This window comes from Eptatretus burgeri, chromosome 15, assembly GCF_056783735.1.
Source record: "Eptatretus burgeri isolate ZD-2024b chromosome 15, Ebu_testis_v1, whole genome shotgun sequence".
NCBI lineage: Eukaryota > Metazoa > Chordata > Myxini > Myxiniformes > Myxinidae > Eptatretus > Eptatretus burgeri.
The window spans coordinates 28589155-28607826 of record NC_140975.1 but is presented as its reverse complement, the minus strand read 5'-3'; the positions used below and the strand labels follow the sequence as shown (position 1 = coordinate 28607826).

Genomic DNA, 18672 nt, shown 5'->3' with positions numbered 1-18672 from the left:
TGCTTAAGGGCATCGTCAGACCCCAAGAGATCCTGAGTGTCTTGAGGAGTAATCTCGTCAATGAGTTCACTTCGCTCATCTGGATTTATGGAAGTTGTACAGTTCTTGGTGCAATCAATCACACAAGAACTAGATTCGGGCATAATGTCATACTTAATGAGTGTTTGCAAATTTACAATTTTAGCTGCAGCCATAATGTCAACTACGTCAATGTAGAAGTTTCCACCGCTTCTTTGCCTGGCTTGGCTGAAAAACTTTTCCAAGGCTTCATCTGCAAATATAGCAGGAAGAACGTAGTCAAAGTCTTTCTCTGCCAGAAGCAATTTGGCAGCATCCACATTAGGCCAAAAAAAAAAAATGTTGCATTGGCGTAACCTGCCCGACCCTAAAAATTCCGCCGACCCTACGTTTTTTTTTTGTTTTTTTTGCTATCGAAAAATTTTGCCGAAAATATTTGAAAAAAAAAAAATTTTTTTTGCTATTTTTGTTGTTTTTGCTATCGTTTTCAAGTATCTTGTTGATTGCGATCGCGATCGCAAAAACCCGGAAGTGTTTCGGACAGAACCCGCCGACAAAAAGGGTGGTACTCGAGCCGGGGGAGATTTTGGGAGGGATTTATTAGGAAAAAAAATAAAATAAAATAAAAAGATCCCGACCAACCTACCCTATTTTTCAGTGACCCGTTACGCCAATGCAACATTTTTTTTTTTTGGCCTTATTACGTGTGGACACAGTGAAGGCTTCAGCAGTTTGCTGAGTTAGCTTCAGCTTACAACCACCACCTCCTTGCCATGCGCAGGTAGATATAATTTGGCAGGCCTGCTCCAGCCTAGTGAAACTTGTACAGTCTGCTGTCCAAGGCTGTCTGGATTCGTTGCGCAGATGGATAGCTGAGAAACGGTCTTTCACGTTCATCATCTTGAACCACTCACTCATTATCTGGGTGAGGATGATTGTGCCTTCGCTGATGCCCAGTGAATCCTTGAAGGTCTTTAAAGCAGCGACAGTTTTGTCAAGGAACACTTGGCATACCAATGGTACGCTCTGACGTTGAAGTGGCTTGGGGAAAACAGCGTTGTGCGTTAGCTTGGTTAAGCGAATAGGAGTAGCCCAGTTGATCTCATAAACCTTCTGAATATCACTCCAGTAAGCTTTGTACTCATTACCATCTACGACAAATGAGAGTGTCTTGCCATCGATAGTAATCCAGTTGTTGCGAACATTTTTGAAGATGTGCATGTGGTCGTACACTAAGAACATAGATTGCTCTTGAATTGACAACACTTGGCAACTTCCTGGTCCTCCAAGTTTTGAATAAACACTGCGGTTGGTATTGCAATTGTCACATATCAAAGAAATCGCAGTACCGCCAGCACCAACTACAGCTGATGCAGCTTCGATAAGGAGTTAATTCAGCTGATCGGCAGTTAGTTTTTTGCAGGGCAAAATGCGTAGAATATAGCGTGGACCACCGAAATGGCAGGCAACTTCAACAACCATAGCATGTGAAGCAAGCATTTCGTGTTAACCACCCGCTGCTGCATTTTGAGCATATCCTACAACATGCCCTCCAGAAAATCGGAATGTCTCGACAAGCTTTACCTCGTCAAACATTAAATTGACCAAAGCTGCTGTGGTTTAAGCTGGTCGAACAATGTTTTGAGGTTGGAGTCCTACTGACTACGAGCAAGCATCTGTTTTACCTTTTTTGTTGATGGTAGAATGATTAAGCCGGATCGACGAATCATTTTGTATGCAATGGGTGATATGTTGTGAAGCTGCATTGTGAAAATCATAGTATCAGTATCAAATCGGCGACGATCAAGAGGTTTGAACATAAGATGCAGCTGCGACAGAAGGAAGGTGAAATGAGTAAGCTCGTGTGCCGCAGTCATCCAACAGAGCTGGCTTATTACAAGCTGAAGAATTTCCTTGCTTGTGCATTCATAGATGTTTACCTGGTCAGTTATGGATCTAATCTGGGACCATTTTGAGAGCAGGCTGTTCTTCTGCAAAGGAAAAAGTCGTTTGGGCACCTCAATGCCATCTTTCTCAGCTCCATTCAAGAATAGAAATCCAAAAGGTGAGTGAACTTGTTGGAAATGAAAGAACTGCTTGACAGTTTGTCCAGTAGCATCAGTTCTTGATAGGTAAAGGTTTCCCTGGTCTTTTATGACATTAAAGCCAGGAAAATAGGAGCTGATTTTAGCACAGAAGTGGTCGAAATCTTGGATATTGTCTGCAGCCTCATCAGCTGCCTGCATCTTCTTAGCTCTTGATTCTGACGTAGAAGATGATGTTGGACATGGGGCTGAGGTCACCTGCTTCAAAGCTGATTTCGGTACTCCAGGAAATATTTATAGGGGTTCTTTGGGTCGTTTGCCACCCCTAACTGACACCCAATCACAATTGAAATGTGTCTCACAAATATATATCTCCTTTAAGCACCTCATGCTTTCTTTCTCATTTGGCATTGCCAATATCCATCTCTGCCTCTCCTCAGGATCTTTTGGGAAGGATATGACCTTTACATAAGGTGTCCCATCATAGTTTCCTCTACAACCAAAGCAGCTGCAATGACGTGGCATATTGTCACCAAACCAGGAAACAACACAAAGATCCTGTGAGATCACCAGCTGGACAGTTTCTGAAAGAGAAAAAAACAAAACATACATTAGTTAACGATGATAGAAATCAGCAAGGTGCACAATGTCATGTTTTGTCATAGACTTTACAAAAGTTTTCCTATATAAGTTAGACACAAAAACGAGCAAAAAAATACCAAAATTCAGTAATTTGACCTTGAAATATGACCTTTTGACCTTGAAGATGACCTCAGGTGATGTTGAAAATGACACGATTGAACTCGCCGTCTTCAAAAACCCCTATATGGATCCTGAGATCGTGTCTCTAGCCCTTCAAGAAGTCATTTTAGCCCCGGACTCAAGTTAATCCTTTAGACTCAAGTTACAAACCCCGAGATCGTGAGGTTCCAGTCCTTCTCTTTAGGAGTCTGTTTTTTATACATATATAATGAGACAAAATATATATTATTTCTTATTATAAAATAAAATGAAATTATATTATATTTTTACCAGCAAATGCAACCCGATGCTTCACTGGCTGGAATATTAAGGGGGGGGGGTAAGAAGGATGGGGGTGGACACTTATCCAACCAAGTTATTCCAGTTTTGTATTTTTAATTAACCTTCTGAAATTTGTGGTATTTATTTTTCACTTGGAAGTTGTGGGTTACCATGTGTAAATAAAGGTGGATTTAATAAAATTTAATTCCAGGCTATAAGGCAACAAAAGGTGAACATTTTGAAGGGGGTGTCGACATCTGCATCTGCACTATATATATATATATATATATATATATATATATATATATATATATATATATATATATATATATATATATATATATATATATATTTATATACACTATCAAATACAACCAGTCGCTTTGCTGATGGGAATATTTAGTTGAGGAGGAGAAAGAGGGAGAGGAGGGAGGGAGGGCAGGGAGAGAGGATGGAGGGGAGGGGGGTGAGGGTAGAAGGTCGGGGAGGGGGGAGTGACAGAGGAGAGGGAGAGAGGAGGGAGGGGGAGCAAGAATGGAGGAGTGTGGAAGAAATTCAGTTCTTCTCTGTCAGAGTGTGAAGCCATTTATTCACAGCAAACAACAACAACAATAAACATGGGCATGGGAAATAAGGATACACGGGACAAGCAATGTCAACCACGATCCTCTTTCTGCCCAAAATGCACAGAGCAATTGTCTTTCTACTATTCTGGACAGCAAAAGACAGGGGGAGAGCTACACATCTGGCAAGGGTGAATGGAGGGGAGGGCTAGCGAAGTAGTTTGAACACCAGATCAGCCTTGAGGAGAGGGTGATAACAGGGTTCGGACAAAACATAGAGACAGGGTGGATTACTTTCTGCTGGACAATGAGGCACCAGCAATGTGTTCTTCTCTTTAGCAGCTGGGCAATTTCATTTACACATTGGAGATACCATTCTTAGTTAGATGTATTTCAGTGAGGTAAAGAACATAAGATTTTGTAAGATACAATTCTATGAAACACTTTGTTCAACTACAAGCAGCAAGTGAATACAACTGAGAATACATAAATATAATTGTTTTTTTCTTCCACATCAGGAAGGGCAGAGCTAGGAAGGGGGGAAGGTCGGGGGATGGGGGAGGAACACCTCACCAAACACTGATACACTCCGGGAGGGTGGTGGGAGTGAGGAGGATGGGGGAGAGAAGACAGGGGAAATGGGGAGGGGGTTGGGAAGAGGTAAGCATGAGGGGAGGAGCTCTCAACTTGCGTTTGGGAATGGAATTTGTGGAGAAGGGGGGAGGGGGGGTAGGACAGGATTGAATAGAATGGGGTACGTTAAAACAGTACGGTTATGAAGCATGCGGAGACCACTAGGAGATGTCCTTTGGGGGCGGGAGGAGGTGGTGGAGAGGTGAGGGAGTTTCTGAGAGGAGGTGGAGGGAAGGCAGAATGAGGGGCGGGGAAGGCTGGGTGAGGAAAGGGGGAGGGAAGGCAGTGTGGGGGCAGAGAAGAGAAGGGCGGTAAAACGTGCCCAATTATATAATTCGACATGGTTTAAGAGATTCTAGGAATCGTGAGGTTATGGCATGTGCAGAAATGAAATAAAGCCACAAACACCGGTATCTCCCAGCGTTTATAAGCATTGCAATGTATCCAGCGATTCATAGGTATGATGATCAAACATTCGATGATATAAGTAAGGAAAGTGAAAAAAAAAAACTTTATTGTTCAGAAATCATTGCAGCCTTTTCCAAACCAAGACATTGTTGAGCAAGCCAAAAAAAATATATGGCAGCTTAAGACTTGCGAGCTGACAAGGGGCTGACCAAGATGACATGCCACCATCTTAGTAAGCGTTATTTTCGTTTTTCACAATGAGCACCCCATAAATTATCTTCAAAAGGTGTGTATAAATTAACCCAAACACCCAATTTTCATTCATACTCCACCTTGGAGTTCCCTAAAGTAAGCATGCAAAATTTGGTGCCGCTAAGTTTCATGGTTTTGGAGTTATGGAGGGGGCGGACTGAGGACACACACTGACATTTTTATTATATATATATATATATATATATATATATATATATATATATATATATATATATATATATATATATATATATATATATATATATATATATATATATATATATATATATATATATATATATATATATATATATATATATATACACAAACACACACAACATGTCCAAAAGTATGCGGACACCCCTTCCAATTCATGGATTTGGCTATTTCAGCCACACCCATTGCTGCTAACAGGTGTATAAGATCAAGCACATAGCCATGCAATCTCCATGGACAAACATTGGCAGGAGAATGGGCCATACTGAAGAGCTCAGTGACTTTCAACGTGGTACCGTCATAGGATGCCATCTTTCCAACAAATCAGTTCGTCAAATTTCTGCCCTGCTGGAGCTGCCCGGATCAACTGTAAGGGCTGTTATTGTGAAGTGGAAACGTCTAGGAGCAACAACAGCTCAGCTGCGAAATGGTCGGCCACACATGCTCACAGAACGGGACCGCCAAGTGCTGAAGCGCTTAGTGCGGAAAACTCGTCGTTGTTGGTTGCAACACCAACTACTAAGTTCCAAACTGACTCTGGAAGCAATGCCAGCATAAGCACTGTTCGTTGAGAGCATCATGAAATGGGTTTCCATGGCTGAGCAGCCACACACAAGCCGAAGATCACCATACGTAATGCCAAGCGTCGGCTGGAGTGGTGTAAAGCTCACCACCATTGGACTCTGGAGCAATGGAAACTCGTTCTCTGGAGTGATGAATCACGCTTCACCATCTGGTCGTCGGACGGATGAATCTTGGTTTGGCAGATGCCAGGAGAACGCTACGTGCCTGAATGCATAGTGCCTCCTGTAAAGTTTGTTGGAGGAGGAATAATGGTCTGGGGTCGAAATGGTCGGCCACACATGCTCACAGAACGGGACCGCCAAGTGCTGAAGCGCTTAGTGCGGAAAACTCGTCGTTGTTGGTTGCAACACCAACTACTAAGTTCCAAACTGACTCTGGAAGCAATGCCAGCATAAGCACTGTTCGTTGAGAGCATCATGAAATGGGTTTCCATGGCTGAGCAGCCACACACAAGCCGAAGATCACCATACGTAATGCCAAGCGTCGGCTGGAGTGGTGTAAAGCTCACCACCATTGGACTCTGGAGCAATGGAAACTCGTTCTCTGGAGTGATGAATCACGCTTCACCATCTGGTCGTCGGACGGATGAATCTTGGTTTGGCAGATGCCAGGAGAACGCTACGTGCCTGAATGCATAGTGCCTCCTGTAAAGTTTGTTGGAGGAGGAATAATGGTCTGGGGCTGTTTTTCATGGTTCGGACTAGGCCCCTTAGTTCTAGTGATGGGAAATCTTAATGCTACGGCATACAATGACATTCGAGATAATTCTGTGCTTCCAACTTTGTGGCAACAGTTTGAGGAAGGCCCTTTCCTGTTTCAGGATGACAATGCCCCTGTGCACAAAGCAAGGTCCATACAGAAATGGTTTGTTGAGATTGGTGTGGAAGAACTTGAGTGGCCTGCACAGAGCCCTGACCTCAACATCATTGAACACTTTTGGGATTAATTGGAACGCTGACTGCGACCCAGACATAATTGCCTGACATCAGTGCCCGACCTCACCAATGCTCTTGTGGCTGAATGGAAGCAAATTCCCACAGCAATGTTCCAACATCTGGTGGAAAGCCTTCCCAGAAGAGCGGAGGCTGTTATAGCAGCCAGGGGGGGACCAACTCCATATTAATGCCCATGATTTTGGAATGAGATGTTGGACGAGCAGGTGTCTCCACATACTTTTGGCCATGTCGTGTATGTATGTATGTATGTGTGTATGTATGCATGTATATGTTTATATTTATATATACTGTATGTATATCTTTCGAACCACTGATACACTGACTGACTAACTCACTGACTGATATTAAAAATCAGTACCTTCCGGGTGACGTATAAAGTTGAAATTTTGTGTGCCAATGGACATCAAAATTTTATCACCGAAAAAAAAAACACAGGATCGTTGGACAACTTCCATTAATGAAAACAAAAATAAATGAAAATAAATGCAGGTCAGCGACCTGAGTCAATGGCAAAGCACGGTAATTTTGTGTGCCGATGGACATTGAAGCCGATAAACTGTAAAAAAAAACAATGACAGAATCATCGGACAACTTCCAAAATGAAAACATAAATATATGAAAAAAATACATATGAAAACAAATGAATGAATAAATCAAATGCAGTTGAGCAACCTGAGACAATGGGGAAACACGGTTCGTATCCTAACACAATGTGTGAGCACACCCAGCTTGGATATATGTATATACAGTGTATATTGTTATGGATTTAGCGGTGGTGGGGATCGCACCCAACTCTTGACCCCAGTGTTAAGGATCCACGGTGGGGGGATTCGAATGCCACCCAAGTCGGCTCCAATCCGTAGCCAGTTTGGGTTTTCGCACCCTACTCTCTACAGCCAAATGTTGAATATTCGGCGTCACTTAACCACCGCCGTCTCCGGGGTTATAACGCCGGCTGGTTCGGCACAGGCCTCGGGTCACGCGCCTCAAATCGCGATACCAACGTACCCCTGGACCTTACCAGTTGGGGAATTAGACCCCGGTTACGGACTGGCTTTGTCAGAGACCGAGCGAATTCTGCCAGTCTGTAACCATTTTGGTTTTTATATCCAAATCGAGCGGATCGTTCCTCGGTTTTGTTAGTTTTACGTTAGCACGAATTAATTCAAGGCGGCAAATTCATACAAATCAGCCAGATTTATTGGGGACACATTGGGGAACACAACACAAGCAAAGCATTCACGACAATGTTATAATTAATCTATAACCCGTTATTAACTAGGGAGCTACGGATTATGGGTTTCGAAGGGGACCCTAGCGAGATAAACCTTAAACAACATGCAGACAAGACATGGACAGCATGCAGACAAGACACAGAGTACTTGGTGATGCTTCATGGACGAGAGGAAAAGTGTCAAAAGCACGAATGTGGCTCATGACAAGCCGATGTCCACGGATTCGAGCACCCAAGCTCAAACACGCCACGTGGCAAAATGGCGCTCGTCCTCCTTCTTCTCCTGACACCACTTGCACATGCAGCCTCAGCACGTTCTGACCCCATGTAATGTCGACAGCACAAGACCGTCAGATTAATTGTGGGCTTCAGCTGGTTTCTCCCAAGATCCAGTATACAAGTCCAGGCCTGGCCTGTTCACCAGACAAGGCCAAATCGAGGTGTTGGGCTCCGCAGGCTGGGTCTGGCTAAACATGCATTTAATGGGGGATCTGGGCTAATCCTATATTTAATAACACACTGAGGGCCATTTCTGCAAAACTGCCCCTACCTTTCTCCCGAGGCTCTCCCGAGCCTCCATCTGGGGCAGCCCACGGCAATGGCCCTGTCTAACGTACAGCACAGATCTCCCATTTACTCGAGCCCACAACATGGGAAGCACTTAACTCCAAAAACCAAAGTGTCACAGTAAGATTGGCATGTCCCTATCCTCGTGTGTCGGGTTACTAATCTAACAAACAAATTCACACTCTATGCACACGACTTAACATTCTAATTATGGATTTGAACAGGGTGGGGGGGCTTCAATTTTACTTTTAACACCAATATTTGCATCGGAGCAGAACATTCAAAGGTTCAAAGTTCTTTCACGTGTTCGCTCCTTCATGCCCCCTCCCAGCAGTATTGTCCATTCACCCCTAAGGGTTTCCTCACTTCATGGCCTTATTGGCCTCTCACCAGGTGAGTTCAGTCGGCCCAGTGGCCTAATCTCACAAAGAGTTCTTCGGTCCACTGAGCCCACAAAATGGCATGAATCTTCGGCCGCAACGGCCCACAAAAGCACTTTGGCCTCAATAGCCCACAAAATGCTTCGGCCCATATGGCCTACTCACAAGCAGCAGCAGGCAACAAGCCCTGTATTGGACAGCAGGTGGCACAGCAATGGTGGCACGGTGATATCGATGTTAAGCAAATGCAGTTCGGAGGTGTTCTTGAGGACACAAGTGCGTGTGATGACCTCAGACCAGGTGAGATGGAGTGTACCCTTAACCTTCCTTGCCTCACTTGTTTTGGCAGGACTTGTTTTGGCAGGACTTGTTTTGGTTAAGTTCTTTTTTCTTTCTTTCTTTCTCTCTTTTTTTTTCCATTTACTGACAGGATGGTGTGTTTCTTACTCAAATGTTATCTTCGTGGGTGTGTGCTCATGACCTACTGTTGGCCTATCTGGCACTTGGAGAGGGTAACCTAGCCTGGCCCTTGCTAACAAATTTTCGCATCAACACTACGTGTACCAGGTGTCACGCATGAATGGTGCTGAGGAGAGTTCATCAAACCCAACCATTTACTTTTAGCTCTAGACAATGTAACAAACCCTGCTATGGCTAGAAAGATCCTAATGACTCATTTTTCCCGACCTGGCACACTGTTCCATTCTATTAAACCTGGGCAAGGCCCTTATTTGTCTTTTTCCATTTGATGGTGCTCGGCATAACTCGCTGGCTGGGGAGTGTGACTACTACTAGGCCTATTTGCCTGCTTCCAATCGGGGGTGGAGGACACCCAGCGACCTCGGGGCTCACCTGAGCGTGCTTCTGGCACTCCTAACTAAGGGGCGGCTCTCTAGCCCCCATACGGTGCTCTCCAAGCACCCATACTGTGCTCTCCTAGCACCTATACTGTGCTCTCCTGGCACAAAAACCTACCGTGCTCTCTTGGCACTAAACCTACAGTGCTCTCATGGCACTAAACCTACAGTGCTCTCCTGGCACTAAACCTACCGTGCTCTCATGGCACTAAACCTACCGTGCTTTCCTGGCACTGAACCCTACTGTGCTATCCTGGCATTGAACCCGACGGTGCTCTCCTGGCACCTCTGACAGCCTTCACCTGCCAGGAACCCCCAAAGCCCTGGTGCCCTATTTCCCGACTCACCAACTTCCAATACCATGTCACACTCCCAGCCAGTACCCCCAGATACAGGCAGTGGATCGTCGGCACATACTGCCTACCAGTCTTTGGATGGATTGCTGCTGGATTCTATCCCACTTAGTCCTCAATGTCTGAAGCCATCTGACTTAGGAGCATCTGCTTGTCCTGCCTTGCAGTGGTGACTCTTGGCCTCCCTGATCGAGGTCTGTCATCTGCAGAGTTGTGGAGGGTGTCTCTGTCCACGAGGGCCGATATCGTCTGGTGTGAACAGCCAAGGCGACGTGCCACCTCACGGTAGCTCAATCCGCCTTGCAGTATGCCCAAGGCACACTGCCGTTGATCCCTTGACAATCGTGGCATGTTGATTGAAATTCCCATTTTGCACTGGCCTTTTTAAAGCCAATATCAAGACATCACGTGCAGCTCATTAAAATCATCCCGTACCCCTTGGCTAATCACTGACAGTCAAAACGGCTGTTCAACAGCTGTGCTATGAAGTGACCATTGAAGGTTCAAGTGATCATCCGTGACCGTTTTATCTGACAGTGAGGAAACTATTGTCCACAAATAAGTTCACACATTTACTACACGCAGTGTTATTGTTGATATTTGAAGGTTAAAAAGGTGGTAAGTTTCTTCTGAGTTTCAGTATATATATATATATATATATATATATATATATATATATATATATATATATATATATATATATATATATATATATATATATATATATATATATATATATATATATATATATATATATATACATATCCATCCTATGTGTGCATGATATTTCAAAATGGTGTGGCCGGGTTATGACAAAACTTGGTGGATGAGTCGGTTAGGTGACAAGAAGAGGCCGATTATATTTTGCTTCAGGTCCAGATGGAGAGCCAGCCGAGAGGTGGGATACAAAATGTAAACTGTTCAGCCTGGCGGAGGTTTGCGCTCTACTGAGTGCCATTGTCATTTGTTGTTGTGATGAATCATTATGTTCTGAAACATTTTCATTTCCCAACCCATTTGTTTGAATGAAGGTTGTGTGTGAGAATGAGATTTTGTAATAAAGCTCTGTCTGGGCATGTGTCTGTGCATGCCCATTTTTTTGTTTTATAGAACGAAGAAATCTGAACTGAAAACATTTCCACTGAAAAAGAAGGACCCTGCCTTATGAAAGCATCTGATGAGGTATGGTCCTGTAAGTAAATATTTTCCATGGTGGTGTTCAATCTTATATTATTCAATCTTCATGTTGGCATTCAATAGAATGCAGGTGCTTACCATGATGATATTCAATCTTATGATGTTGAATCTTCATGATGGCATTCATAAGGATGCACACGCTTTTGTTTGCATATCGGTTTGCTCAAAAGAAAGAAGAAATCTAACCAGGACAAATCTCCACTGAAAAAGAAGGTATCCTGCCTCAAACTGACAAATCTGAAGAGGTATGCCCCAAAAAAGGAAATATTTACCATGATTGTATTCAATGTTCTCCATCCATTGGGACCATACTCTGTGCAGAGCGTTGGTGCTGCCAAAGCAGTCTCCTTGGCTATTGGGCACAATCCTGGACAGGTCGCCACTCTGACGCAGGATACTTGAATGACTCGGTCATCCCAGCAAGCTGGTACTCATTTTGCTGACCTCGGAAGGATGGCAGGCTGAGTCAACCCCCTGGTGAATTAATTCAGCGAGCAACGAGGCTTGAACTCAGGACCCTCGGATCCCAAGCCGCCACCCTAACCACTGAGCCAACACCAGGCTACAATGTTCTCATTTAACTGGTAAAGCTGAGAAAAATGATTTTTGGCCAATGACTCATCATCGTCATCATCATCAACATCACCATTTGCCCCAGGCATCCTCAGAAAAAGCCAACAGCCCCAAGGAGTTTGGCCTCTCCGACTGGATTCCCCTCAGAGATCGAGTGAAGAAGAAATGTTACATAGTTGTCTGTTTTGCGCGAGTTGTAATTAAGTAGTGTACAGTGTCAACTTCAAGGTCATAGCTTGGGCAGAACGGTTCATCAGTTGGGTCGAGTTTGTCTTCCTGGTTGAATTGACGGAATCTGTTGCATTGTCTTCCAGGATGAAAATGAGTCTCTGGGCCTCTCACTTTAACATCACAGACAGGTCAGTGATCTCTTTGTCTTTCTTCCACAACATCTTTTCTCTTCTTACACCTTCTGCCCTTTCCTTGCTTCCCGCACCCCTCCCCCCCCCCAACCCTGAATTTCTGGAGGGTGCAAGTGGTCTGCCAGTTATCCCCTTCTGATAAAACTTCCAGACTCTTCCAGACTGACTTCTCACCTCCATTCATTCATATATATATATATATATATATATATATATATATATATATATATATATATATATATATATATATATATATATATATATATATATATATATATATACACGCACTCACATCTCTCACCTGTGAATGGAGGGAATAGCCAATCAGCTCTCACCTAATCAACTAAACCCAGATGGCTATGATTATATAAATCACTGACACCTCCCACACTCCTCCAGCCGAAGAAGCTGTGTAGAGCACCCCAGGAAGGCCTGCACAAGGGAAGCACTTTTGCTGTTTCAAACCCTTCCCAGAGTTCCTCAACAACTATAAAGACGATCGCACATAGTACACACATGAAAATCCCAATGCTACACACCCCTCAGCTACCGGACCAGTTTCATCGCTTATTGGCAAATCATCAGTGATTGTGCAGATAACAGTACATACCAATGAGGCTCCCAAGCATGTAAAACATGCAAACGTCAAAAGCAGTCCATCTCACCTGTGAATCAAAGCCACCCTCACATGTTTATGGAATCTCACCTGAGAATATATATCCTCGCGGGTTGTGCTTACATATTGTGTAAGCATCAGAACTGTGCTGATATGACATGGCTGTGTTTGGCCTGACAATGGATGTGAATGTGCATGATGAGGCTCGGCAATCTGAAAATTGAAGATACATCAGCAGCAATGAAGCCATCTGGAGAATCCTGAACTTCCCAATTCATGAGCAACATCCCACTGTGGTTCATCTCAGTGTGCACCTTGAGAATGACCAGAGAGTGTACTTCACTGAGGAAAATGTACGTGAGCACGCCCAAGTCCCACAAGACACATCTATTACTGCTTTCTTCAATCTCTGTGAGGATGATGAATTTGCTAAGACACTGTTATATCATCAGATACCCAAGTACTACACATGGAATGTTGGCAGCAAGAATTGGGATCGCCACAAAGTCGGATAAACTGTATCAGACCAGCCAGGCATCAAAGCTTGTGATGCACTTGGTCGTGTGTACCAAGTGTGTCCATCCTAATAATTTTGAATGCTTTTTCCTGAGACTGCTTCTGCATGAGGTTAAAGGTCCAACATCATTTGAGGACTTGTGAACAGTGGATGCCACAATCTGTGAAACTTACAAACAGGCTTGCCAGATCAGAGGACTCCTGGAGGATGATATACACTAGAACAGCACATTGGAGAAGGCAGCTGCAACTTGATCACCATGGATGCTGTGAAACCTGCTTGCCTTCATGTTGCAGACATGTGCCATGTCAAATCCTCAACAAGTATGGAACAAACACAATGAGAATCTGGCAGAGAACATTTTACATCAGCACAAGTGCAAAATCGTAACTTGGAACTGGACGACAGTGATACCATCTTCAATCCAGCTCTCATTATCATTGAAGACAAGATCAAGGCTCTGGGTGGCTCAGACCTCAAAACTTTTGGCTTTCCTGACCCTCAACGACACAATGACTGAGCTCACAAATGAAATTTTGAGAGAGACAAACTACAACATGGAACATCTTGCTGAATACATACAGGAGAATGAGCCGTGTCTGGTTCCAGACCAAAGAGAAGCCTTCAATAAGATTACACAAGCAGTTTTCAATGGGAGTGGTGGCACTTTCTTTCTGAATGCTCCCGGTGGAACTGGCAAAACTTTTCTCATCAATCTCCTTTTGGCAAAGATCCGGCAGAGAAACATGATTGTCCTTGCATTGGCATCATCAGGCATTGCTGCCACACTGTTGACAGCTCACTCAGTCTTCAAGTTACCCTTAAATCTGGAAAGTATGAAGGCACCAACCTTCAACATTGGCAGGGGCACTGGCAAAGTGAAGCTCCTGCAGGAGTGCGGGCTCATTATCTGGGATGAGTGTACAAGAGGGGTGGATCCAGAAATTTTTTTAGGGGGGGGGGGGAGTGGGGTTCACTTAAGGTTAAGATGTTCTCATTTTGTGAAATATAACACCAAGTCTAATTCAAGTCAATGCAATCATCGAGGAAAACCAGTTAATCTATCCAGAGCGAGCTAGCAGTGTCCGACCATAAATTTACTTTCTTCACAGGAAAATTTGGGAATATTGAGCTACTTGAGGAAAAGGCCTCAGGCCTGTCACTAACTGATTCAAAAGAAAATCTGACGATTTTGGAATCTTTGTGATGGATCTTTACAACAACAATGTAAATACACAAAATGTTCCCAATACAAATCAATAAAAATAATGAATGGACAAGCACAAACAAAATGTGGCAAAATGACCCCGAGCATGAAACCTAAACTCGCCATTGTGGATCATCAGATCATTAATTATAATCATGGACGATGTAGCCACTGAACTTTCAATTACCTGGTGAAATAGTTCAGGTTTGTGTTGCGCTTTGCTGTAGGACACAATCCCGAAAATGGTGCCTTTCTCTTCGGAGCCAGAACTAAACACTGAGTCACAGGGATTAATACAGAACCAGCGGTGAAAAGTATCGCTGCTCGGATGAATTGCCGAGTGAAAGCAAAAGAAGTGCGATTGCCAATTGTCCTGTAATATGTTGCACGACGATCATGTGACATAAATGTAAGGGCGGAGGGGAGGGGGGGTTCACGTGCACCCAGTGAACCTCCCCTGGATCCGCCAGTGTACAATGTCTCACAAGGCTGCCTTAGAGGCTCTTGATCGCACCGTGCTAGATCTTCGACATTATGACAGAAGAATGGGTGGAGTGGATCTGGTGTTGGCTGGGGATTTTCGACAGACACTGCCAGTTATTCCACATGAAACCAAAGCTGATGAACTGCAGGTCTGCCTCAAAGCCTCATACATTTGAAACAACATCCAGCGACCCAGCCTAATGACCAACATGCGAGGGCTTCGAACAGGTGATTCATCTGCTGTGGAGTTTGCTGCAAGCCTGCTGAAACTGGAAAATAAATGGAGCCACGGTATCTGAAAATCAAGATGGAACTATCTCGATGAACAACATTGGGAAAACAGTTGAAACACTTCAACAACTACAAGATGCAGTATTTCCAAATGTTGCACATAACTTCCATGACCACAAGTGGTGATGCCAAAGAGCCATCTTGGCACCAAAAAATTATGCAGCCAATTCCACAAAGAGGCCTTTTTATTGTTATGACAGTTAGCTCAATGCTAGGTTACATGCCTTGATATGCAGAGGTCATGAGTTTTAATCCCATTGAAATAAGTAATTATTTATAGTACAGAGGAAAAGTGTACAATTCAGTATTTATTTTTTTAAAGCATATGCATACGTACATACATCGGATTGTTTTTTGGTTTTTACCACATTGGAGGTTGTTAGCCAAAGTGAGGGCTTGTGGAGTGGCTGGTCAGATGGCTAATCGGATTGCAAACTGGCTTTGTGATGGGAAGCAAAGAGTGGCTGTGAGTGGGAGGAGTCTTGCTGGAAGTAGTGGGGTACATCAGGGATCAGTACTCGGACCATTATTATTCATTATTTACATCAATGATTTGGATAGTGGGGTTAAGAGTAAGCTTTCCAAATTTGTAAATGACACAAATCTTGGAGGTAAGGTGGATAGCAGAGGGGGTGGTGATCAGATCCAGGAAATTATTGATTCTTGTACAGATTGGGCAAAAGATTGGCAGATGGAATTTAACCTGAGCAAGTGTTAGGTGTTGGGAATGGGAAAGAACAATGAAAATAGAGATTACAGGATGCAAGGGGTATTTTTGTAGCGTGTCACACAGGAGAAGGATCGGGGGGGGGGGGGGGGGGTGGTAATAGATATGGGTGGTAAGCAGGCAGCACAGTGCCAGGCAGCTGGAGGTAAAGCAAATGGAGTTTTAGGTTGTATTCAGAGGGGCATCAATTATAAATCAAAAGAGGTGGTGTTAACATTGTGCAGGAATTTAGTGAGGGCCGCATCTAGCATATTGTGTGCAGTTTTGGTCACCACAATTAAGGAAGGACATAAATGCCATCGAAAGGGTTCAGCACAGAGCTACTAGATTGGTTCCAGGCCGAGCTAGACTCAGCTATGAGGAGTGGCTGAAGGAGACAGGGCTTTATACACCAGAAAGGAGGTGGTTACGAGGAGATATGATGGAGATGTTTAAGAGAATAAAAGGTATAAAATAAATGCAGATGAATTCTTCAATAAAGTAGACCAGGGGCCATAGCCTGAAAGCAAAGAAGAGGACAGTAGAGACAGGGGTCTTGTCTGGCAGGCAGGGGTCTTTTACTCAAAGAGTAGTTAAATCACAGGAAGGGGAATTGGGAAGTTCAGGATCCTCCAGATGGCTTCATTTCTGCTGATGTAGCTTCCCATTTCATGTTGCCGAACCTCATCATGCACAGTCCCATCCATTGTCAGGCCAAATATAGCCAAGTCACATCCTTTGTTGACATACTTGCACACATATTTCACAGAGTGGCAGTACTCAACATTGATGTGTGCATTGAATCGCCATGTGAGGAGTGGACAGTGTGGAACAATCCACCTGTCAACTTCAATCTCACAACCGCAAACTCTGATGGTTGTTGTGACTCCACCATCTTCTGGTTTTCTCTGACAATACAGTGGGTATCCATCTTGTCCAGTCTGTGTCTCTTTCAGGGGATATCATGGGAACCTTTGTGTGCATTTGTTATCTTTCATGCATGGTGAGTTTCGATTGATGCTTCCACAGGGACCATGCACCATCTGTGTTTTGAGAGTGCTGAACAGAAATGGATCAATTGCTGGGTCTGGAAGTTCAGCACTGATGAAGTCATCCTCTCTGTGCACATGAAGTTCATCTTGAAGCCAAGTCAGAATGTGAACATGTGGCAGGCCATGCTTTTGCCACTCATTTGTGTACATGTAACACTTAATGGCTCCAAAAATCCTTCCCTTGGTGATGACATTCATCAATGCCTTCATTTTTTGTTGGAATACTCTTGCCAGCAAATCATGGCGATGCTGTGGTTTATTGCCTGGCATCAGTTCGTTCGCCACTTCCTCCCAAGCTGAATTGCAGATGAAGGTGGTGAAGAGATCAGGACGGCCATAGTTTCGCACATATGTCATGGCATCCCGAGTGCGCTCATGCATGTAGTGGGGACCACCTGTGAAATTGAAGGCAAGATGACCAATTGGCCAACATTGGCAGCAGCGCAGGCAGAAATGGGCATCATTGTTCATGGCATCCCTGAGGTGAACATAGTTTTACTCGGAGTTTCTTTTGGTTCTTTCGAATGAATCCCAGCCTTTCTGCTTCAATTTTGGCATACATGTCCACAACAAATTGGTGGAGGAGATCTTTGCAAAGCAAAATGTGATTGAAATTACCAGATCGCAGCATAATCCTGCAAACATAAAAGTCCACGGCAGAAATGTTCTTTTCAATTGGCAGTCCTGTTGCTGGGTTTGTTTGTTGCCGTTTAATATCATATCCATCATCACCCTGCCAGAAAATTAGTGGATACTGAAGTGCATCATATGATAGGTGTGTCTCAGCAATTCTCTGGAGGTTGTTGTTTCTGAGATGCAGCACAAAATCTCGATCGCCATGTTGTTCACTAGCTCGGATGACAGCCACTTCTGATGTGGAGGGTGCATTGAAACGCCGCTCATACTCACCAGCTGGAGTTTTGTCTGAATGAATGACAATTTTGTACTCAGGTGTCATCTTCTCCATGGCACACTTGAGACTCCGAACATAGTGGTTTTCCTTGTGGAGCATATCTTGCAACTGCAACACCACTTCCAACTTGGTTTGAATGACATTGTTGCAGTACTGTTCAGCCTGCTTTGTATTGTCACCAATGAAGTAGATCTGCAGGAATTTTGGCTCTTCATTTGGTCATGGCTGTTGACTGCCAATCTGATGATAAACCTGTCCCTGCACTTTAAATGTGGGCATGTAGCCAGATTCTCTGATCTATTTTGTGGTGCCGAAAGGTGGTATGTTGAAGCAGTTGTATCTTCTGATGTTGCTTTGGAAATGACTTGCATTTGGAGTGTTGACTGTCAACTTTGTACGAAGAGGTTCAGGAGGAGCATCAACTTGGGTCAACTGAACCTTGCCACTATTGCAGCATATCCCTGGAGCTTCTCCTGTCCATTTAATCGCATCACGTTGCCTGAAAGTAATCGACATTGAGCCAATAACATGGATAAGAAGCATAATCCAAGGCTGGATTGTAGGAGAATGCAGACATTTATTTTACCCTCCAGGTCTGTTTCCTGGATGTAGCCATTCTTGTTGTGTTTGCCTCTCATCTTTCTTGCACTTGAGGAGTTTCACCT

At 43.9% G+C, this 18672-nt stretch overlaps 1 protein-coding gene across 4 annotated transcripts in view; it reads left to right on the top strand.

The window, feature by feature from the left end:
* Window positions 1-18672, top strand: part of LOC147011808 (uncharacterized) — a 123531-nt gene that overhangs the window by 95292 nt on the left and 9567 nt on the right. For all 4 annotated transcript variants that reach the window (XM_085857105.1, XM_085857104.1, XM_085857106.1 and 1 more), the window contains exon 18: window positions 11201-11272. In XM_085857105.1, coding sequence (XP_085713231.1) covers window positions 11201-11258 — 58 coding nt within the window. In that variant the 3' untranslated portion in view covers window positions 11259-11272. The remainder of the gene's footprint in view (window positions 1-11200; window positions 11273-18672) is intronic.